The sequence below is a fragment of the Rhodamnia argentea genome, chromosome 5 (genome assembly GCF_020921035.1).
Source record: "Rhodamnia argentea isolate NSW1041297 chromosome 5, ASM2092103v1, whole genome shotgun sequence".
NCBI classification, from domain to species: Eukaryota; Viridiplantae; Streptophyta; class Magnoliopsida; order Myrtales; family Myrtaceae; genus Rhodamnia; species Rhodamnia argentea.
Genome location: NC_063154.1, coordinates 31,388,846 through 31,413,446, shown reverse-complemented (window position 1 = coordinate 31,413,446; position 24,601 = coordinate 31,388,846). Strand labels below are relative to the sequence as shown.

General features: G+C 38.6%; 2 protein-coding genes across 2 annotated transcripts; both read left to right on the top strand.

The window, feature by feature from the left end:
- The first annotated feature begins 11,208 nt into the window (after positions 1-11,208).
- Positions 11,209-17,121, top strand: LOC115745822 (disease resistance protein At4g27190-like). The gene is made up of 4 exons (XM_048279794.1): positions 11,209-14,097; positions 15,162-15,414; positions 15,535-15,587; positions 16,489-17,121. Exons 1-4 carry the CDS (start codon positions 11,209-11,211, stop codon positions 17,119-17,121), a joined length of 3,828 nt encoding a protein of 1,275 aa, XP_048135751.1.
- A 6,385-nt stretch (positions 17,122-23,506) lies between these two features.
- On the top strand, positions 23,507-24,217 carry LOC125315332. The gene has a single exon (XM_048279792.1). The coding sequence runs from the start codon at positions 23,507-23,509 to the stop codon at positions 24,215-24,217; it is 711 nt and encodes a 236-aa protein (XP_048135749.1).
- The last annotated feature ends 384 nt before the right edge of the window (positions 24,218-24,601 follow it).

Here is a 24,601-nt window from a genome sequence, read left to right as displayed (position 1 = left end):
GTTGCCATGACCGCTGGTCGCCTCTCTCGCGTCCCCGCAACCGGCAGTCGGTCGCCAACCACTGTTCTCCGATCCTCAGCTCCTGTTTGCCATTCGATGTTCGCTATCCATAGATCTATTCTCTACCCATAAATCTATTCTAAAAAAAAAAAAACTGATGTACACAAATGAATTACTGTTCTTTTTCTATTTCGGTGCATAAAAGAATAGAAAAAAAAAAGCCACGAAATGTACCCTTAATCTCTTCCTCACGGCTAACCTAGTTACAAGAGTATTACGAATCTAAATAATTGAAATAATGCTTAAAAAAAAAATCTGATAACGCAAATGCACTAAATTACTTAACTTCGTTTGGGAGCGCATGAGATTTTGTCATATAGTAAGCCATATCAGTTACACCAAATGTTTCATGGGATCCATATGATTTTATAATTTTATTGTACAAACTTTTTCTTATGTCTTTAGCTCGTCCGAGGAGAATCGACAAAGTAAAATTGGAATATACATCTCTCGGAGGAAAACTGGCCTAAAGTTGTCCGTAAAGCAACTTTCACACATCGCTTCATGGTCGCTCCTTTTTTTCACTTCCCATCAGTGTCTTAACTGTTTTGGATTTGAATAAATTCTTAAACTACTTCGTCTGAAAATTCGAGGATATTTCCTTCCTTTTCCTAGCAAGGGAAGAAAAAATAAATTGTTAGGAATTGGAGGAAGCAATGACAGGAAAGGTAGACTCTGTTGGCTTTGGCTGGCTACTGCCACGTAAGCTGCGGCTAAATAACCCCACCCGCGCCTTGGGTGAGTCACTGGAGCGAAAACTCCTCCACTGTCAGCTTGTGCTTATCAAAAGCTTGTTAAACACCTTTGCTGGCGTAGTACCCCTTGTTAACAAGCTTGAGTGCATATTCCCCTCGCTCACCAAGCGATCTATTTGTGCTTTTTCAAACTGTTATGATATGAATTTATGAATATCTGCATAGGATTCCCCATCAATAGAGCTTTGTCATTGCTTACTATTATTCTTGCTCTGTTTCTCTCTTTCTTCTTCCCGGCACAACCATTTTTCCTCCTTCCTTCCTTTTCTTCGGCTCCCCATGGCACGGTAGTAAGACGATATCCAATATATATAGTCCACATCATCACCAACTCGGTTCGCATGTTCGACAAAAAGGATTGGAAAGAATAAAAATTAAATATATAATGTACTGACACAATTTATAAAGAAAAAAAAAAGAGTTCAAAGACCTACCAACAACGTTTGCAAAAAATTCAATTACTACGACGCCTAAATCCCTTCCGGAGCTAGCTCGAGCCATAATCTATTTCTTGGAAAATGCACTGAATAATATCGAGACACTCTACTTACCCGAAAAAAAAAAAAACATTGAGACACTCGTTTAAATTGTGTTAGAAAAGTGCCACATCAAAGAATTGATGTGTTGTGGAGTAGTTAATATATAAGTTGACTTATAACTCAATAGTTTTAATTTTTAAGTGAAGATTTTAATTTGATATATTGACATGGTCAAACTTAGACCTTCTTTTAATGAGATTTGTGCTGCGCGCTCTTGACAAATGAAAACTTTTTGTTTTTCAATCTTTGCTAAAAATATGCATAGCAACTCACAAGACATTACTGAGTATCATTCGAGGTGCACACATTTGAAGTGTCTAGAACTGTTTTGTTTTCCAGGTTGCCTTATTTTTTTTATTTTATTTTCTTGGGTTCAACACGTGCATGAAACTACTTCCATTTTGTGGGTCATTGCAAACACATGTCCCTGTGACCACCATTGATATACCACCAGGACAGACTATTGTTTCGGTTGTGGAAAATGGAGCAGCTCCTAAAGAAATTTGAAAGAGAAAAGGATGAAAGTTCTGACCGCTAAGACGAGGACTTCGAGTGAACACATCACCACACTGCACACTGTTTGTACTGTGTAAGGCATCTTGCACGATGCCCTCACAAGTCTGTATTATTGAGTCCACTATGCATTATTGGTGTGAGACTCTGCTCTTTCTTTCTCGAAAGAAAAATCAAAGAAAATTGTCCATCAATGCTGCCGTTTGAGAATAATTGAAAAAATTTACCTTAATCTCATGTCAAGAAGTAATTTTAAAAAGAGCAAGAACAGAGAGACTAGAGAATTTCAACCGTAGCATCACATGGCCATTTTATGATAATTATTTCACATTCCAATCTAATAATTATGGTTAGCATAACAATTAAACAACTTGAATTTTATTTGGTGAACTGAATTTTCTGTTTTCCACTTAAATAATGGCCTAGAGAGACTTTCTACCAACAAATCTGCTAAATATAATACATGAAATGTTAAGACTTATTCTGAATTAATGGTTAATATTGATTAGATATGAGGGTCTAATTTAGCGTAAATCTAATATGTCAACAAGGAGAACATCTCTACATGGGCTAATCATCGAGATCACCCGTCTCTTTTAACTCTTACTTGGACATCACATATCCTCACATAACTAAAGGTTTTGTTGAAGTGAAGGGAAAGCTTCTTTCCAATCACTTATCATATTAACGATACAAATTAATAAAGGAACAGTAAAATGCAGAAGAAGATACCCATTCTACAGAGAGGGACTTGTCACATCGAAGGCCATCTCATCTCCCACAACTGCCATATAATTAAAGCAATATTTGGTATATTTAGATTGTTGTCCATGATCGGCGAAAGAAAGGACGTGGAGACCTAGACATTAATGACGGTCACCGATCAAGAAACAGTAAAATGCAGAAAAAGTAATCCAAATTGTTTAAAAGTCTATTGTTCTTATCTTGACGGAGGCGATCAACGTGTACAGTGGTCTTTGCTTAGTTATAAAGTCACTTTTATATTTTGAATACGATTTTATTGACCCGCGCAAAAAGCAAATTTAAGATTAGCACCTAATTAGTGTTTGTCCATCAACGGTGGAGTTAATGATGAAAAGATGGATTAAGAGTAACACATTAGCGATGGAAAAGGATGATTGACAATTTACTATGACAAGAGTACAAGGACCAGTTACTCATTAATATTTATTCATTAGTGGTGAAGAAAATGATGGAGACATGGACATTGGTGATGTGCTTGGCTCCACTAAAGAGATAATTGGGTTCATTCAATTAAAGAGGCAAATTGGTTTCTTCAAATTTTGGCTTCGACGGCAACAAGGAACATCCTTCGCTTATGCGTGATGGATTTTCCTAAGCCATGGTTATAGGCAAGGTCAAGCTAACATTTTCTATTTTTCTTATTTTACAATTGTTTAAGTCGAAATAGCTCATCTTTTGTATCCTTTCTTATTTTTCTCATTATGTGTGCTTATATTATGGTCTTTCGCATTCACACATTGCTTGTTCAAATATGCATGCGGGCAGACAATTCTCTTTGCATTCTTCAAGGTATATATCGAGGGAAATAATCAAATTACAACTCTTGGGCACTAAGACAAATCGCGTATAGTGAAGCCGAAGATCCATTACATCTTGTCAAAAGAGGATGACTAAATTACATTTATCTTATTATATGCCAAGCCCGAACTGCAATTAAAGAGTTTGGTTGTGTCGATTATTTTTTATAAGCCATATTTTTTCTCGTACCGCTATCTTTTAACTGGTGTAAAATCGAATCGCATTTTTCATGAAGGGCAGGTACTTGAAAATATGAGTTCCTATCGACGATAAGCATTACACGGCGAATTATTTATGATAGCACTCAGTACTCTTAATCTATGCTTTCATTTTCCATGACACCATTTCTAAAGTTATTATTCCATCATTGAAACATGCATGCGGTAGGTGGGGGTCCATATGTGCTCTTCTGTCTGATAGAGCTCCGTCATTGGAAAATAGCTGTGCATGTCGCTCGGGCTCAGAAGATGTAATAATTAAACTAGACATTAAAAGTGGGATGTCCGGCCTCTCTTTCTAGTCCATATTTAATAAAGATGCTTTTAATAATAAAAAAAAGACAAATAGAAGAAAGTGAAGCAGCAAACAGGAGATTTTGGCTACAATGTTAAATCAATAGATTAATGATAAAAGCCAAGATGGCTATCACCAGATCTTTGGCAGTAATATACAAGGAGGAGAATCATGAAAGTTTTAATTGTTAGGTCCAAGCATGCCTCACGCAGCAAGCAATCCTTCAATTCTTTTTTTATTTTATTTTTGCACTCAAATCTCTTCGCCTTCTTCATCCCCCTTCATTCTTGCTCTGTTTCACTCTTTCTTCTCCTCCTCCTTCCTTCCTTTTCTTTGTTCTCCCTGTCTCTCTGTTTTTTTTTTTGGTTGCCTTTTGATTCGTGCGTGATGTGCACAATCTCCAAGCACATGTTGCTGTGAGCTCCGTTGATCTTTGATGAACCATCAAGTTCCTGTGACATCCTGAATTCCGACCCACTTTCGAAGTTATGAATGAATGAAATATCTCATAGATGTATTTCAGCTAAATTTCACTCGGAATTGATCTCTTTCGACGAGACTAACCAAATGGGAATGGCTAGTTAGGAAAATCAAGTACGTGGACCTAAGAACTTGATCCTGGATTGACTCTTTGGCCATGAAAATTGTCCAGAGAATATTCTAGACCAATACATGCCGATCCTATAATGATTAAGGAACGATTTGGCTAATACCCTACCCTTGGATCATGGGTGATTCCATTTGACCTCGTATGGGTTCCGAACGTCCCTAAATTATTTTTTAATGATCGTATCCATCGGAACTAGTGATTGACCCTCGCAATTGAATGACAACCAAAATCGCCACGGCTCAAGAAATTCTTAAACGTGATATTAATCACAGGTCGATACGGGTAACTCCTAAAAGCCACCCGTTAGTTTGAGATACGCTGAAATTTCAATTGATCGAGATTGATCGTGAATCGAGCTTGAGAATTGACGTCGAACCTTCGGAGGTTTTAATAATTAAATTTTGGACGTTTCCTCATCCAGGGTACGATTATTTCGCGGTTCGCCTTAAAGGGTTCGAGAAAAAATAAAATTTGAATTGGAAATGGGAAAAGACCCATTTGCCCTTAGAGAATATCCAATTTTTCACCTTGGTCGAAGGGCATTTCGGTCAAATCACCCCTTGGCCGAATTTGACTAGTCTTTGATAGGGGGAAATTACCTTTTTGCCCTTATTGATTTTTAGACCAAAATATCCAACCTTTTATTATCAATTTTCTTGGCCTTCTTCTTCATTTTTTTCAAGAACACTTTCTCTCTCTTGCTCACTCCCTCTCTTGGCCGAACTCACCATTTCTCTCCCTTTCTCTCACCGAAAATTTTTCCAAGCTTCCACCGGTGTCACCTTGAACCGCCGGAGCTCAACCTCCACCGTGAACCGCCCGGGATCGCCGGAGTAACTTGAGTTGAAGCCGATCAAAGGGAGTCACCGGAGCATCTGGTTGGAATCAAATTTTCTCCAGACTTTTTCGCCAGAAAATTTGCTAGAATTGTGGTAAGTTGGTTCCTAACCTTAGGTTAGATATCTAGGATGCTAATAGACTTGAGATTGAGTTGTTGTGATGAAGAATTTGATGAATTTGTGCTTGATTATCGTGTTGGTCGAAAATGAGAGGGAGAGGAGAGAGAAAAAGATGTGTTCTTGAGTGAATAGTAAAATGCAATGAGTAGAAATGAATGACTAGGATTTAATCTAGTTGATCTTGCTTTAATTGGACGGTCCATGTCGAATCTTGCTTAGAAAGATTAATCTGACGGTCGAGATTAATTCCTGCTTGGTATAGATTAATCGAGTGGTGGAGATTTATCGTACGTGAAGATATTTTAATCGTACGGCCCTGATTAATTGCCACGTTAGTATAGTTTAATTATATGGTACGAATTAATTGTATGTTAGTATAATTTCGATCGTACGGTGATTATTAATTGTTACGTGGGTACAATTAATATAGTGTGGCGTAGATTAATTTTTGTAGTGACAAAAATTAATCGTGTGGCCTGATTGGCCGAAGGTTTGAGTGTGATCTAATCGGGTGGTCCCAATTTATTAATTATTCAATGTGAGTGAATCACATGGTATCGATCAATGATTTGTACAGTACAATTTAATCGAGTGGTCTCGATTGGGCAATTGAGGAAAATTAAAAAGATCGTGTGGTCCCGATCTTTTGTTGGAGAAAAATAGAGAAGATCGTGTGGTTTCGATCTTTTGTCGGAGGAAATTGGCGAGATCATATGGTCTCGATCTGCTAATCAGAAAATTTAGCAAGATCACGTGGCGAAGATTGATCAATCGGAAGGATTTAAGTGATCGTGAGGTATCGGATGAGTGATCGATGAATTATTGTTATTATATGGTCTTAAGTGGAATAATTGAGAGGGAATGTGGAATTTCACCCTGAAGCGTTATGACGCGGGGTTCATATTCTATAAGACCATAAATTGCCTGAGGCGTTATGACGCGGGCTCTGTTATTATTATTTTACCATGAGGCGTTAAACGCGGGGTTGTGCTTATTATGTTATCCCGAGGGGTTAAACGCGGGATAGTGACATGAGGCATTATCACGCGGGTCCGGACTATATAATGGCTTGAGGCGTTATTACGCGGGTCTGTCCGGTTATAATATAGCACGATGCGTTAAACGCGGGCATTTGAGTAACGTGGAATTTTATATGATAGCCCGATGCGTTAAACGCAGGCTTTGGATCAACGTGAAATATTTATAATATAGCTTGATGCATTAAATGCGGGCATTTGAGTAACATGAAATTTTATATGATAGCCTGATGCATTAAACGCGGGCTTTGGATCCACGTGAAATATTTATAATATAGCCTAATGCGTTAAACGCGGACATTTGAGTAACGTGGAATTTTATATGATAGCCCGATGCATTAAATGCGGGCATTGGATCCACGTGGAATAATTATATTATAGCATGAGGCGTTAAACGCGGGCTCTGGTATACGTGGAATATTTTTTATGACGGTCCGAGGCGTGGAATGCCGATATGGGAGTAACGTGGAATATTTGTGAAGGTGTGGCAATTTATGGAAAAGGAATGGATTGTTCAAGAATTTATTTGTGGAATTTTTTATTGAAGAAGGAATTGTTGGAAATTGCTCACCTAGGATGTGTCTGGAGGCACTAACGCCCTAACCTAGGATTATGGACTTTCTTACTGAAATTTATTCTCACCCCGTCGTGGGATTAACATTTTCAGGTCTCAAGTGATGGATCATGTGATTGCCATGGAGTGACATAGGAAGCCATCTTTGGGAGGACTTAGATATTAAGCTCTATTCGGATGTAACCTTTTGTAGCCTTAAGAAATTGATAATTTTATATTGTCTACTTTGACTATGTAGCCAGTTTGGTGAATACTAAGAGAGGTACCATCTTTCGTCCTAAGTCATCTCTATTTATAATGAAAGGAGTTTGCATTCGCTTCCGCATGTGCATTTCTTTTACATTAAGCTCGAGTTTGATGGCCGAGGGATCCCGGGAGACTAAAGGTAGTCGAACGGCCTGGTGAGATGTTCGCGTGCCTGCTGGGTTTGAGGCGTGACGGTTCCCATCAATCCTCAAAAGATGCGCCTATTCGAGTCTGAATTAGTGAGTCCAATCTATGTTATTGGTTTGAGACTTAGCTTTTTCTTTGTCCAGAAGAAAAATCAAAGAAAATTGCCGACGTTTGAGAACAATAGGGAAAATTTACATTAAACTCATATCAATAGGTAATTTTTAAAAGAGCAAGAACAGAGATACAACAACCAAATTCAAACCATTTCATCATATGGCAATTTTGTGATTGTTATTTCACATTCTAATCTAATAATTGTGGTCGGTGTAAAGAATACACAACTTCAATTTTATTTTGTGAATTGAGTGTTTTTTTTCCACTTAAAAGGACTCCTCAACTTGAGGGGCTTTCTATCAACAAATCTAGAAAAGATAGTACGTGAAAAGTCAAGATTCATTTTCAATTAATGGTTGATATTAGTGAGATGTGAGGGTCTAAGTTAGCCTAAGTCTAATGTACCATTAAGGAGAACGCTATCAAAATTGACGTTCATTATATAATCTTTACATTGGCAAATCATGGAGATTCCCTGGCTCTTTAATTCTCAAAGAGGATGCCAAGAGGAAGTTGTCGCTTCATGTGCCATCACTGCTCCCCCAAATATTCTCATTTAATATCTCTCTCTCTCTCTCTCTCTCTCTCTCTCTCTCTCAATTACCCTAATTGCAGCAATCTTACGTATGCTCAGATGCTAGTCCAGTAGTGAGGGACGAATAGAAGTTGAGATGGACACTAGTGATGGTGTCTGGTCAAGTAAAGCAACAGTAGTAAAATGCAGAAATGCCATTCATTTCTAGAAGGGGGACTTGTCGTGTTACCATGGATGATCGCCGTTCACTTCCTAAAACAATTTTTAATAAAGAGATGCATTTAATAATGGTACAAAATTTTTATTTTCGAAATAAAAATTTATCTAATGAGAGCATAAAATTACCATGGTGATCGATGACCGGTGACTGGAGATCGACGGATGGCGATCGAGGATTGATGCACGGCGACCGGCAAATAGTGATTGGCGGACGGGCATTGATGGCAAGAAGAGTTTTTATTTTTGTTTTTGTTGCAAAAATAGAAAAATAGATAATTTTTACTTGTTTTTTCTATTCCAAATCTACTTCTGAGTTAAAAATTTGTTCAAAAAATAAAAAAAATAAAATTATGTTATCAAACAAATTTCTATTTTAAATCTATTCTCAAAAATAAAATAAAATAAAATAAAAATATATATAAACAGAATGATTATCCCATGTCTAAGCTCCCACGACTACCCCCGATTACTCTCTTTCTATTTCTCTCTCTCTCTCCCTCCGTGTCCCACGACTACCCTGGTTCAAGCAGTCTTTCTAGACGGTTTTCCATGAGCGGTAGAAGGAAAGACCTGGAGACTTGGATATCAGTGACGGTGACTGATCAAGGAACAACAAAATTGCAAAAAAATCATCCATTTCTATCCCTGGATGGAGGTGACCGACTTGTGCAGTGATATCTCTTTGTAGGGGCTGTCTGCTTACCATTCAACTTCCCAAGTGTAGCTCCATCCTTTCCCATCTTCTCTTTTTTCCCTAGTATTAAAACTCAGCCGTTTATTATAAACCAAAGCGTTTCAGGAAAAATGTTGCTGATTTTTTTTGCTCCCGTCTTTCGAAAACGAGAGAAAAATTAGGTTCATAAATGATGAAAACCCGCATATCTTTACTTGTCAATAATTGCATGTTTTTGGAAAATTTTAAAATCGATTTAGGATGACTGCAATATTTGAAAAGTGAATGTTAAAAGTGAAAGACTCCGAATAGACCCAAGCATTTTGAAAAAAAGGAGGGAAACTTCAATTGGAATCACGAAACAGTGTTAGTAGTAAGTATTCAAGAAAGTAAACTGGTTTAAAATGTTAATAAAGGATGGCAACAGTTTAATTTTGGTAGAAGTTTTGACCTAACAATTCTAATTGAAGTTAGGTTGACATTCTAATCTATCAATTTGTTTAATTATAATGTTACTTCCATATTTTAAATATGATCTCGTTGACCCACACAAGGGCAGGCTTAGGACTAGTAACTAATCAATGTTTGTCCATTAACGGTGGAGGACAAGCTGAGTGGATGGATTAGGACTTGTATACTAGCAATGGAAAAAAGGACGAAAGAACCATTTTCCATGGTAAAAGATGAAATGATGGATAATTTATCAATGTCTATCCATTAACGGTGGAGGAAATGATGGAGACATGGACATTGATGGTGGTGGCTAGTCCAATAAAAGAACAGTAATGCAGAAAATCATCAATTTTCTTAGGAGCACCGCCCATCTCCTCTTCCTTCCTCGTGGTTTGAGTCTTTCCTAGAAAATGATCCATTCTATGTCCAATGACTGGTGTTTACAAATTAAAATGTTGACTTGATTGTCATGTCTTGAACTTAATCACTTAAGTATAATGTTTTTTTTTTTAAACATTCATTCCAACTGCTGAAAATTTGAACATGACATAACACTTGAGATAAAACACTTAAAAAGTTATGGCAATTAATCGATCACTTAAGTATATCGTGTTACACCTTTTGTTTTGTCAAATCGCATTACACATGTAGCCCTATTGATTCGTGCATGATGTGCTCAGTCTGCAAATTACTTCAACTTTGAGGTCAATGCCAGCACAGTCTCTGTTTGATGTACCATCATGTTCCCATAATTCTACGCCAAAGAAGATGAATTTGTCTGACACACATCCGAGTTTGAATTGTTGAGTCCATTGGTGCCAGACTCACTCTTTCTTTCTAAGAAGAAAAATCAAACGAAATTGTCAATTGATGTTACTGTTTGAGCTATTCGACTTTCTTTAATACGATGTTCTATTGAATTTTAATTGTCGAGAATTCGAGTTTAACCATACATACCTTCATTGATTAGACCATTACAATTGCCCCAAATGCGCTTTTATTCCAAATTAATATATCCTAAATATCTGATTTTGGCTTTTATTTTGGTTAATCATTATTCAATTCAGCTGATTGACATTTGTTGGAATTACACTGATGGAAAAAGTGCACATTATTAAAACTAACATTCCTTTTTTTTTTTGGGTTTTGTGGTTTTTGTGGGGGGGGGCGTGGGGAGGGAGGGGCATTTTCGAGTTGTAGTCTTCTTCTACCAAGCAGCAACCTAAGTAATTAACTGATGTTTAGTTAAGACCTTAAATAAGGTTAGATTACAGGCCTTTCTTTTCTCGCTTAAGTAGATTTGTCTTCGTCGCTCCCCTTCCTTCATCCTCATCTGCACACAAATCTCCTGGCCTTCTTCGTCTCCCATCCCTCTTGCTCTGTTTCGCTGTTCTCCTCATTTGCACTCAAATCTCTGTTTCGTTCTTGCTCCCTTTCCTTCATCCTCATTTGAACTGAAACTCCCGGCCTTCTTCGTCTCCTACCGTTCTTGCTCTGTTCCGCTCGTCTCCTCATTTGCACTCAATTCTCTGTTTCTTTCTTCCTCCCCTTCCTTCATCCTCATCTACACTCAAGTCTCTTGGCCTTCTCCCATCGCTCTTGCTCTGTTTCGCTCTGTTTTCCATCATTCTCTCTCGGTCTCTCTGTTTTCTCGCTCTTTGTTTCTTGGAAAGTAAATAAAAAAAAAATCAAAGAGAAATGTCGATCGAGTGTGGCCTTCCTACTGTATCTGTATGGCAACTCTTGAAGGAGGCATATAATTTGCTCAAGGATCCGGTGGTATACGCCATGTCCTCCAAGAGCTTCTTCGACAGTCTTAAGGAGGAAGTCGGGAAACTGGAGAACGAGGCTCGAAGGGTCGAAGCTTTGGCACAAGCGGCCAGAAACAATCTTCGGAATCTCAATGAAGTCTTCACGGAGTGGAAGAAAAGGGCCGACAAGGCCTCGGAGGACGCGCGGAACCGGTGGGAGGCCTTCGAGGATAGCAAGAGTTGCTGCTACGGGAGACTTCCCAACCCCTATTGTCACTATAAGTTCAGCACGGAGGCCGAGGCCGAGATCAAAGTCATTCAGGATCTCGCTCAAGAAAGCATCAGATTCAGGGGTGTGGACGACATCTGCCTCGTCGGTCCTGCTCCTGCTCCGACTTCCGCCAGGAGAGAAGGCAAAGATGTCGTCCAGCCGACCACTGCAGCGGCCTCCATTTCGTCTGCATCGATGTCGGTTAAGCTTAGGGACCGTGGCGTCTTCGAATCCAGAGCTTCGATGATACGGAACATCATGGACGCTCTTGCTGATAACAGCAAGAGCGTGGTCGGGGTTTACGGGATGGGCGGGGTGGGCAAGTCCACCCTTTTGAATGAGGTGAAAAGGATACTAAGCGAAGGGAAGTTGTTTGATTGGGTGGCTAAGGCCGACGTGTCAAAAAATCCAGACAACGAGACGATTCAAGGAGAGATTGCCGCCGGCTTGGAACTTACTGACATGGAGACCAAAAAGATTATTAGCGTGCGAGCGGAGCTTCTGCGCAACAGGTTGGAGAAGGAGGAGAAAGAGAAAAAGAAGGTGCTCATAATACTGGATAACCTGTGGGAGGGCTTGGACTTAAACAAAGTCGGCATTCCTTGCGGAGATGACAACAAAGCTAGAGGATGCAAGCTGTTGTTGACGTCCAGAGATCTTAATGTTTTGCAAAGGGGAATGGGCTGCGACAAGGCCTTCCCTCTTGGTGGGCTGCTGGAGGAAGAGGCAAGAGCTTTGTTTGAGAGGCTGGTGGGAGACAAAGTTCATCAGGACGAGTTCAGACCCTTGGTGAATGAAGCACTCGACAGATGTGCAGGTGTGCCTTTCCTGATTATTGCTATGGCAAAACGTTTTAAAAATGCCAAATCATTTGAATGGAAGGACGCTTTGAGCAAAATGGACAAGTTTGTAGACAGAGAAAACAACGGTTTGATAGGTGACATGTTGAAATGGAGTTATGATAAGTTAGAACCGGAGGTAAAGGCATTATTACGACTCTGCGTTGTTTCTAGTGTCTCCAAGCCTTCTCTTGACGACTTGGTGAGGTACGGCTTCGGTTTGGGGTTATTTGAACAAGTTGGCAGCCTGGAAGAAGCTACAAATAGGTTGCGCTCTCATATCCGCGCTCTTCAGGCCTCCGCTCTTCTGTTAGACAGCGAAGACGTTGAAGGTTTCAAGATCCATGACTTGGTTTGCGAGTTTGTTGCCTCAGTCTCTTGGAGAGATCACCACCCTCTTCTCATGTTGGAAGATAAAGTTAAGTCGGTAACAGAGTTGCCGAAGGACAAGCTCAAAAATTGTGAGGCGATGTGCTTTCCCAACATGAAGGAGCTTCCGCAAGAGTTAAATTGCCCCGAATTGCGCATCCTTTTGCTGTCCACAAACGACGATTCTCTTCCCATCCCAGACGATTATCTTCCCATCCCAGATTCATATTTCAACTCTATGAGGAATCTCATGGTCTTAAATCTCATAGGAATACGCCTCACTTGCTCTCCTTCGCCGTTTCAATCCTTGGTGAACTTACACGCCCTATGTTTTCAGGATTGTTCATTTGAGGATGTGGCCATTCTTGGCAATCTAAAGGGGTTACAGATTCTCAGCATTGTGGACTCTGAAATTCAGCGATTGCCGAAAGAAATTGGGCAACTGGTAGAGCTCAGGTTGTTAGAATTGAGCCGCTGTTCAAATCTTGAGATAATTGAACCGGGTGTACTTGAAAGCTTGACCAACTTGGAGGAGTTGTACATGGAGCATAGCTTTGATCAATGGAATGCCGTGGAGCAAACTCCAGCAACTAATGCCAGTCTTATTGAGTTGAATAACATGAAGAATCTCCGCACTCTGTATGTATCCATTCCCAATCCAAGTGCGCTCCCAAGGCATCTAGATGTGGAGAAGTTAACCAAGTACAAAATCCGAATTGGTGATGCATGGCGCTGGAGTGTGTACAAAGGATCGAGGACATTGGAGCTGGAGTTGAATTCAAAAAGCGATATTCTTTGGGAAAAATGCATACAAAGTGTCTTATGCAAAACCAACGATCTGTTTTTGAAAGATTTGAACAGAATTGAGCAAAGTATCTGCCGGTTATCCCAAGAAGGTTTTCCACAATTAAAGCATCTAGAGGTCGAGGATAGTTCCTCCCTCCATTACATCCTCGATTGCTCTTCCCTTCCCACTTTTAAGGCGTTGGAGTCATTACTTCTCAAGTGTCTCATCAATTTGGAGAAGATATGCCACAACCGCATCTCCATCGAGTCCTTCAGTACATTGAAAGTAGTACAAGTTGAAAGTTGCGACAAGATCGAAGTTCTATTTCCTCGTTCCGTGGTGAGACGACTTCCATACCTAGAAAAGATCAAAGTTAAAGGTTGCCGGTTAATGCGGGGGATTGTAGAAGCTGATGATGGTCATGGTAAACTTGAGTTGCCCAAGTTGCGCGTATTGAAATTGCATGAATTGCCAAATATCCAGAATTTTATCACCGCTTGTTCGGCTCCTTCGAGCAGTACATCAAACGACCAAGTTGGCACTCAAATTGCATTCTTAAATGGACGACAGGTAACTTTCTTTTAAAAGAAGATTAATTATTAATTACTTTTTCCTCCCTTTGCTAATTAGATGCAGCACATATTATGATGCCTATTCATTTTGTTATTTTCAGTTTATTTTCTTCATAATTGCCTTGTCCGTTCATGCCTTCCTTGCAATTAGATAAAACAAAATCTTCCGTTTCTCCTAATTGAGTAGAAATTCAACTAATTGAATGAAATCCATGTAAATTTAGTTTGTGAGAGGTTGCGAGTTATTTTAAATTTACATTCTGCAAGCGTATTGATATTACTTGGGTTTCACAAAGCAAAATTGAAGGGAACGTTTTTGGCATTAAATTAATTTCATAAGTAAAGTTATTTATACTCCTTCGAAATGGATTCCATTGATGCACGGTTTTTTTATTTTATGTGTATTGTGTTTAAATAAGCACTTAGTCATTGCATAGGCCCCATAATTGTACGAGCGCAGAATTTCGTGCATGCTTATGCACGCCTACAGCATGGATAGAGATGTATTTGTACGGACTTTTGGCATTTGATATCCTGTTTAAATTGGTGGGGCCCAATACTCCAGCAACATGATAGTTTTCCTCGTCCATAAAGAGTCGGTGGAAATATAAATTGTGGGCCCCCACATGCTATTATGCCTGAGTACTTCTTAAATCTTCTTTTCATGCTTTGAGCTTCCACGGAGAGAGAGAGAGAGAGCTTTGCTTTATATGATAATGGAACTATTAACTAGTACTTCTCATTAGACACACTGGCCAAGCATTGCATATTTCGTTGGTTTCCTTCCTTTATTCTACGGATGGAATAAAACTGGCTCACTAGTCAAATTAAGCTCTGCATTGCAACTTTTTTACCGAAGGAAAGACTAGAAACTAGAAACGACATTAGTATGGTGATGCTGATTTTCTTAGTCCGTTTGTTCATTTTATTCTTCTTTTTTTTTTTCATTTTGTGTAACTCAATAATTCCTCTCACCCCTTGGTACTCATCTATATTTACATTTTGGAAGTTCATGAATTCGAGATTTAACTAAATCATCAATTTCATGAACGAATTCCGCAGGTTGCCTTTCCAAGTTTGGAGACATTAGAAGTCAATGGCTTGGACAATGTCGGGTTTATGTTTTCCCCATCCGTGGTTAAATCCCTTGCAAACTTGAGAAAACTAGCAGTAAACAATTGCAAGAAGATGAAGGCGATCATTATGGAGGAAGAAGGGTTGGGAGTGGAAATATCAGAAACTCTGTCATTCCCAATGTTGACCGATTTACTCTTAACTAATTTGGGACGTTGGACGTCCTTCTTTCTCAAAAAATGTAAGGTTTATCTTTTGTTTTCATCATCGAAGATCTTCGGGTAGATGGATTCATCTCCGGAATGCAAATTTTAACAATTCATTTCATCCAATGAAAAATTGATGACGAGTTCACAAGAAGGTCGGAGTCCGGACCGCGTCCAATCATGCTCCAGTGTGCTTTTCAACCGAGAGGTACGTGATTAATCGGAAGCTAAAGCATAGCCAAAATTAAAACTAACTAAATTTACTTACAATCTTTACTTTGGTTGAAATATCTCACAAGAAAATTAGTAGCGCACAAGCACAAATATTTAGAGTTGCCGCAGACATGTGCGGGTTGCAATTTCTTACCGTTAATTTCCTGGTCGAAGGAAGCTTTACTCTCCCCTGGCCCTAGGTTCACCAGCAGAAGAACGAATCTGAGCGCACTACCCGTCAGGAAAGAGCCGTGGAAATTTTAGTCGTGGGTCCCACATGCATGTTGGGGATGACAACAGTCCAATGAAAGAAACACAAAAAAAAAAAAAAAAAGTCAAAAACTACTTGTATGGATGGGAGCGATGGATGGGCGAAGGATTGTCTAGAGTTTTAGGTTCTAGAGTTTTAGCAATGAACCTTTGGAAAAATAGAAAATAAAGCTTTCCATTGTAGATCAGAGACAATTGGGTCTTTTCATCTAAAATCTTATGGTCTCATACATGTAGGCTGCGTATAAAGACTCATCTTTAAAGAAATTTCGACAACGAGGAAGATTAATTGAGATGGGTTATATGAGCTTACCTTACGGGAAGTAATTTACCTTGAAAGCTTTATTTTCCTTTCGCTTTATGGGTGACTAGTTTTTGTTATCACGGGAAAATTGATGGTCGAGTTCATTAGTTGTCTTTTGGGGTCATCTAATTGCATTTTGTATTGTAAATTAGCTTTTGTTTATCATAAATTTTGGTGATGGAAAAAATTATCTAAAGGTTGTGAAGTATCTTGCTTGTAAATTTTCTTCAGTGACCAATTATGATAACTTGCTCTAAGCACATAAATTTCCTGCCCGTCCTTTGTAATTGTAAATTCTATTGTTGATGGGTCCGTTCATCAGGTTTCATTTCCATTCTTGGACTCATTGACAATAGAAGGACTTCTCAATTTAAAAGAGATATGGAGCGATGAATCTCCACTAGAGTCGAGCAATCTCCGATCTCTCAAAGTGGTGCGGTGCGAATCTCTCTTGAAGGTTATCAGCTCCAAATCGTTGGTAAAGCTCCACAAGTTGCAAACTTTAAGTATCAATGATTGCAGTTTGGTGCAAGAAATTTTTTACCTTGAAGGACCAAGCACCAATGGAGATGTTGAGACTCTGTCAGAGTTAACCACCTTGGAATTGAATAAGTTGGGGAGCTTGAGGCGCATATGGAAGGAGAATCCTAGTGGAATAGTGAGTTTCCATAAATTACAGGAGTTTAAGTTGGATGGCTGTGACAAGCTTGAATTTATATTTTTTCCATCCATGGTGAATTCTCTCGCACAACCGAGAGATCTAACGGTATCAAATTGCAAGAAGATGGAGGCGATCATCGCGGAGGAAGAACGATTGGGAATGGAAATATCAAAAACTTTGGCATTCTCTATGTTAACCAATTTACGCTTAGATCGTTTGGAAAGCTTGAAGTGCTTCTCTCGTAGAAAGTGTAAGATCAATTTTTTCTTTTTATTACTAAAGATTTTTGTGTAGATAGATTTATCCTCGGAATACAAATGATGACATTCTTTTCATCCAATGACAAACCAATGACAGGTTCACAAGAAGTTCAGAGTCGGGACCGTGTCAACTCACACTATGCTGCACTCTTCGGTGGAGAGGTATGTGATTACGTTACATCAAATTAGATGCACAAGACAAAGCATAGCAAAACCTCAACCCATAGTTAGAAGCATCATGCCAAGATGCTGTCGTGACTCGGGCGTATGAAATGGCAAATTTTTCTTTTTTTGTCTAGTGTATGAAATGGCAATTGAGATGCAATAGATCTTAACATTCGCAATATGGATAATTAATCATTTTATACATTTAACCTTTATCACATCGAAATCCGACTTAGAGAAGTGTCACAAGCACTATGTAATAGAAAATATTTTGAATACAAAACTAATAAATTAGATCATGACAACAACAATTAATGGCAGAAATTGAGGGTGATTATTTATAGTATACTAAATTCCAGACTAGCAGGTGGAGATGTAGTTAACTGTTTAACTAGCTTTAGTGGTAACATTTAATAAGAGATCCTTTAAAACAAAGCAAATTCCACATGTTAAGTTGGTCATTAATAGTAATTTACTAACATTAAACTGAATTGGTAAACTAATGATAAACAATTGCCCAGTTAAGAAGAAAAGCTCACAGCTATAGTTTACACGGGAGAAATTTGCAGTGGGGTGGAGCGTTTTAGTTGAGTAGACAAGATTGCCCTTTTATAATTTGCTAACCTAATTGATGCACGTTTTTTTTTTTTTTTTGTTGTGCTTAAATAAGTGCTTATTCATTGCATAGGCCCCATAATTGTAAGAGCACAAAATTTTGTGCGTGCTCATGCATGCGAGTAGTACGGATAGAAATACTTGTATGGACTTTGGGCATTTGATATCCCGTTTAAATCGGTGGGGGCCAAGACTCATGCAATATGATAGTTTTCTTGTCGGTAAGGAATCATGGAAATACAATTTGTGGGCCCTACACGCTCTTAATGTCTTGAGTACTAGTACTTCTCATTAGACACACTAGCCAAGCATCGCATATTTCGTTGGGTTTCCTTCCTTTACTCTACGGATGGAATACAACTGGCTCACTAATCGAATTAAGCTCTATATTGCAAGTTCTTTAACACAGGAAAGACTGGAAACTAGAAACCACATTAGTATGGTGATTTTCTTAGTATTTTTTTAATTTTTTTATTTATTTTTTTTCTTTTTGTGCAGCTCAATAATTCTCTTCACTCCTTGGCACTCATCTATATTTACATCTTGGAAGTTCATGAATTCGAGATTTAACTAAATCACCAATTTCATGAATGAATTCCTGCAGTCCCCTTTCCAAGTTTGGAGACATTAGAAGTCAATCGCTTGGGCAATCCCGGGTTTATGTTTTCCCCATCCATGGTTAAATCCCTTGCAAAACCGAGAAAGCTAAATGTAAGCTTTTGCAAGAAGATGGAGGCGATCATTACGGAGGAAGAAGGGTTGGGAGTGGAAATATCAGAAACTCTATCATTCCCGATGTTGGCCGATTTATGCTTAAAACGGTTGGAAAATCTGACATGCTTCTCTCGCGAAAAATGTAAGATTTTACCTTTGTTTTTCATCATCAAAGACCTTCACATAGATGGATTCATCTCCGAAATACAAATTTTGACAATTCTTTCATCCAATGAAAAATCGATGACAGGTTCACAAGAAGGTCGGAGTCCGGACCGCGTCCAATCATGCTCCAGTGTGCTTTTCAACCGAGAGGTACGTGATTAACTAGAAGCTAAAGCATAGCCAAAATTAAAACTAAATAAATTTACTTACAATCTTTACTTTGGTTGAAATATCTCACAAGAAAATCAGTAGCACACAAGCACAAGTATTCAGAGTTGCCGCGGACATGTGCGGGTTGCAATTTCTTACCGTTAATTTCCTGGTCGAAGGAAGCTTTACTCTCCCCTGGCCCTAGGTGCACCAGCATAAGAACAAATCTGAGCCCACTCGCTGTCAGGAAAGAGCCGTGGAAATTTTAGTCGTGGGTCCCACATGCTAGTGTGCCTGAGTACTTGACTTGTCCTCTTTGCGGCGTAATCATTCATTTTTCTAGAGTTACAACGATGAACCTTTGGAAAAACAGAAAATAAAGCTTTCCATTGTGGAGCGGCGACAATTGGGTCTTTTCACCTAAAATCTTATGGTCTCAGACATGTAGGCTGAGAATTTAGACTCACCCTTAAAACTTATTGTATGGGTGGGAGCGATGGGCGAAGGCTTCCTGTTATATATAGACACACACATTGAAAGCAATTGAAAAAACAATTCAGAGGAAAGCGAACAGTAAGGTTCAAGAGTTCGGAGGAAGCCTTACTCTCTCTTAATTTACTACATTTGCACTTACAATTCGTGCGCTTGACTTCATTTGCACTTAGGAGATCTCACTTTTTTTTTCCTGATTGAAGGAAGCTTCACTCTCTTTTAATTGCACCAGCAAAAGGAAATCAGTCACTTAAGTTGAGGGTCCCACAAGGTAGTGTGTCTGAGCAGTGGGTACTGACTGTTCTCCTTCCTGGTTGTGGCTCGCTTTCAAAGATGACTTAAGAATACTTTAGAAAACTTATTGTTGTTCTATGAAATGCTCTGGGAAATTAGAAACGGTATTGATACAGAGATTTTTTTCTCCTTTTATTTACAACTTAATAACTCCCCTCGCCCTTGGCACTCATGTATATTTACATATTGGCAGTTTATGAATCCGAGATCCAACTAAATCACTAATTCCATGAACAAATTTCACAGGTTGCCTTTCCAAGTTTGAAGACGTTAAAAATCTGTGACTTGAAAATTTTCGGGTTTATGTTTTCCCATTCCATGGTTAAATCTCTTGCACAACTAAGAGAGCTAAGGGTAAGCAATTGCAAGAAGATGGAGGCGATTATTATGGGGGAAGAAGGATTGGGAATGGAAATATCAGAAATTTTGGCATTCCCGATGTTAATTGATTTACGCTTAGAATGCCTGAAAAATCTGACGTGCTTCTCTCGCAAAAAATGTAAGATTTTATCTTTTGTTTCATCATTGAAGATCTTCGTATAGATGGATTCATCCTTGGAATACAAAGGTTGACAATTCTTTTCATCCAATGAAAAATCGATGATAGGTTCACAAGAAGGTCGGAGTCGTGGCTGTGTCCAATCACGCTCCAGTGTCCTCTTTAATCGAGAGGTACGTGATTTTCATTACATCAATTAAATATACTGAAGCAAAACATAGCCAAAATTAGAACTAACTAAATTTACATACAACCTTTACTTTGGTTAAATATCTGATTAAATAAGCATTGTGATTATTTGCAATGAACAACCTACTCGTCGGTTAGTGCACGCTACACAGGTACACTGTACATCAGAATGGATATCTGCATTCAAGAGTTTTGAGATCGCACAAATAGAGCGATCCCTTCACAATATACGGAAGCCAAAAAAGCGGAACTCTATTAGGTAGGCAGATATTGCTTGATAAAAAATTCATCTCGTGTTAAGTAATAAAAAAAAAAAATACCGCTCAAACCATATAGTGTTAATTAAAGTAGGATTACATATATTTTGACAACCGGAAAAGCACCAGCCCTTTCATGTGTAAGTTCAACCATCAAGAGCTTCCTTACTAGCCTTAACAAAGCGGCCTTTCACTCGCTTTCTGGTATCAGCTCCGGTCTTCTTCGACTCATATCATATGTACTCATAGATGTAGTTGGACGTACTTTTGGCACCATTACAAACACAAAATTTGTGTTTGATATCATGTTAAATTGGTTATTGATGGTGATTTATTAACATGACAGAGAAGTTAGTAAACTAAGGACAAACAATTACGTAGTTAAGGAAAGCACGCGGCCATTTTGTCTAGCAAAAATTGATGGTGGGGCCCAAGACTTTTGCAATGTAAGTTGAGGGCCCCATGAGGTAGTGTGTCTCACCACGACTGTTCTCCTTTCCAGTTGTGGCTCGCTTTCAAAGATAATTTGCACGCGTACATCATGGATAGAGATATATTTGTACGAACTTTTGGCATTTGATATCCTGTTTAAATCGGTGGGGCCCAAGGCTCCTGCAATATGATTGTTTCCTCGTGTGGGCCCTACATGCTCGTTTGTTTGAGTACTACTAATCTTCTTTCGACGCTTTGAGCTTCCACGGAGAGAGCTTGGTTTCAATGATAATGGAACTACTAACTAGTACTTCTCATTAGACACATTGGCCAAGCATTGCATATTTCGTTGGGTTTCCTTCTTTTATTCTACGGATGGAATACAACCGGCTCACTAATCGAATTAAACTCTGCATTGCAAGTTCTTTACCAAAGGAAAGACTGGACACTAGAAACAATATTATTATCTTGATTTTCTTACTCCGCTCTTTTTTTTATTATTCTTTCTTTTTTCCTTTTTTGTGGAACTCAAAAATTCCCCCCATCCCTCGGTACTCATCTATATTTACATCTTGGAAATCCCTAAGTTCATAATTATGTTTAATCTCTTATTCCGTGAATGAATACCACGGGTTGACTTTTTCGAGATTGGAGAAATTAGAAATCATCGGCTCGAGTAACCTCGGTTTTATGTTCTTCCCATCCATGGTTTTTTTTTTTGGTCGGAGTTCCCATCCATGGTTAAATCTATCATAAAACTAAGAAAACTAAGCGTAAGCAATTGCAAGAAGATGGAAGCGATCATTATGGAGGAAAAAGGGTTGGGAATGGAAGCATCAGAAACTCTTGCATTCCCGATGCATAACGTTACGTCAAAATATTAAATATAACAAAAGGATTAAAATATGCAGAGACAAAGCATGGCCAAAATAAAAACTAACTAAATTACTTTTAAAGTGTGCTTCGGTTATAAAATTTTAAAAGAAAACGAGTAGTGTACAAGCACGAGTGTTGAAAGTTGCTGACATGTTTTATGAGTTGCAATTTCTTATTTTTAATTTCTTTGCACAAAACATGAATGGGTAATACAATTGCAGAACAGGATTTCTAAAAGCTTTCCGAGATTTAGAAGAAACTTAAAAACTCTCAGCAACCTCACATTTACAATATCTTCTTCTTCTTCTTTTTTCCCCCTGATAGAAGGAAGCGGCGCAATTAGGGTCCAGGGCTTTTGGAAGTCACCCCTTTTGAGTTATTGCATGCACCGCGAGACCATTCTTATGAAACTCTTGTTAAAAAAATGAAATACATTTCAGCTGAGTCATCTGACTCGTCGAGTGGATGACGGAAGAACGTTTGAATGGAAAATGAAGAATGAGTACTTTACAGGCGGGTCCACTTGGACTAAACTAAAAGCAATATAGCGGTTATGCAGCCAAATAGGCCATGAAAATTGACCCTCCCCTAGGATTAATACGTCGACTTTCTCAGATTATTTTTAATATTCTATAACGCTACATTCAGGAAAATCTTCAACTATTTGACTCGATTATATGTCAAAATCTGTCATTTGTATCTAGCTATTAGATCCTCCAGTACAGATAAAAGAAAAATGAATTTTAAAAGGAAAATTCAGTCGGTTAAGTGCATTTAGTTCTTTCAAGTGGGAAATCATATAAGTAAGTTTTATTCGTTTGGCAGTTCATTTTTTTTTATTTGTTGCTTTCTATTAGCCTCGCTTCTTAATTGCTTTACAGCGATACGATATTGATTCGAAGCATTCGGTATTAGAAACAATCATACCTCCTTCTGTACTGCACCTTCTGATGGATGATGAATTTGCCTTTTCAATCTCAGTACTTCCATCATGCATTTTCTTTCTAACTGCCAATATTCTTCCTCAGAGTAGGTAAGATTACCCATTTGACGAGGTTCCTGTTTCTTTAGATAAATTCTTCCACGTCTCTAGGTGATTGAACTCTTGCTATGTGTACTAGCTAATTCGTCATTTTAGGGAAGTGACTACATTGAAGTGAGGGAGAGATTTTATTTAAATTTGGGATTTATGGGAGCCTAATTTGATTATATGATAGTTAAACGAGCATGTCCAAGTTACTATTTTGTCCATTGTCAATAGAATCTGGTCAGAACAGAGTTCGTATTCTTTTCATTTGTCTCTACTAATACCGATAGCCTTCTCGTCCTAGAGTTCTTGACATTATGGAGATTTTTTAGTACCTTTTTTGTTTTAGTTTATTCTTTCTTTTTCCTTTTGCGCAACTTGAGACAGAATGACCAATTCCGTGAGTTTGTAATTTACATCTTGGCACTAATCTGTATTTACATCTTGGAAATTCATGAATTCGTAATTTAACCGACTCACCAATTTCGTGAGCTAACACCCGCGAGTTGCATTTCCTAGCTTGGAGACATTATGTATCAGTGGCATGGATAAAATTGAGATGATATGGGATAATCAAATTGCCGCGGATTCTTTTCCCAAGCTAAAATCGCTTTCCGTGGATGAATGCAATAAGTTTGTGACCGTTGTTCCTACTTTCGTTCTAGGACAGCTCAAGAGCTTGGAAAGTTTAGAAGCCAAAGCATGCGTTTCACTTAAAGTTGTTTTTGAACTTCAGCCACTAATTCCTCTAGATGGGCATCCTGTTGCTGTTCCGTTAAGAGAGCTGACAGTATCAAGATTACCAAAGCTAAAGTGTGTATGGGATAAGGAACTCCACCGTCAAGTTAAATTCCAGCATCTACGTTCAGTTAGCGTTTCCTGTTGCAATAGCCTCACCTCTTTGTTTCCAACGTCGATAGTTAGAGATCTAATGCCACTTGAGGAGTTGGAGATCCGTGAATGTGGCATTGCCCAACTCATCGAGAAGGAAGAAGGACTACTAGTTCCCAGGTTTGATTTCCCAAAGTTAACCTCTCTTAAGCTTAAAGATCTGACTAAGTTGAAGCACATCTACACCGGAACACATGCTATACATTGCCCGGCATTGAAAACCTTGAAGGTGGATGGCTGTAACAAAGTGGAGATAATTGCTCACCACACTGAGAATGACATGCCACGTCATAAACAACCTCTCTTTCTGATAGAAAAGGTACGAGCCAAGATTATTTGTTTTAATTCAATAGTGGATATTTGAAGTGATCCTTACGGCCACAACTAAGCATCTCATACAAGTAGCTCTACGTATGAAGATGTAAACCGTAAGACTCACCTTGATACAACAGAAATATTTCAACATTGAAACATCACATTGTCAGATGAATCAAATGTATTTTCGTTGATCCCCTTTTAATAAAGATTTAGGCTAATTTTGATGGTTTAGCTCTCTCCAAAGTGCCACAAAGATGAAAACATGTGGCATGTGTTGTGATCTTACCATCCCGAATCCTATAAAGATTACCGATGTTATGCTAAAAACGGAAAGATGAGACATTATTGTTGACATTAATCACTGAGCTTTGTGCAATTGTGACTGTAATTGATGGACAAGTTATTTTCACAAGGGGTATATCTTTAGAAA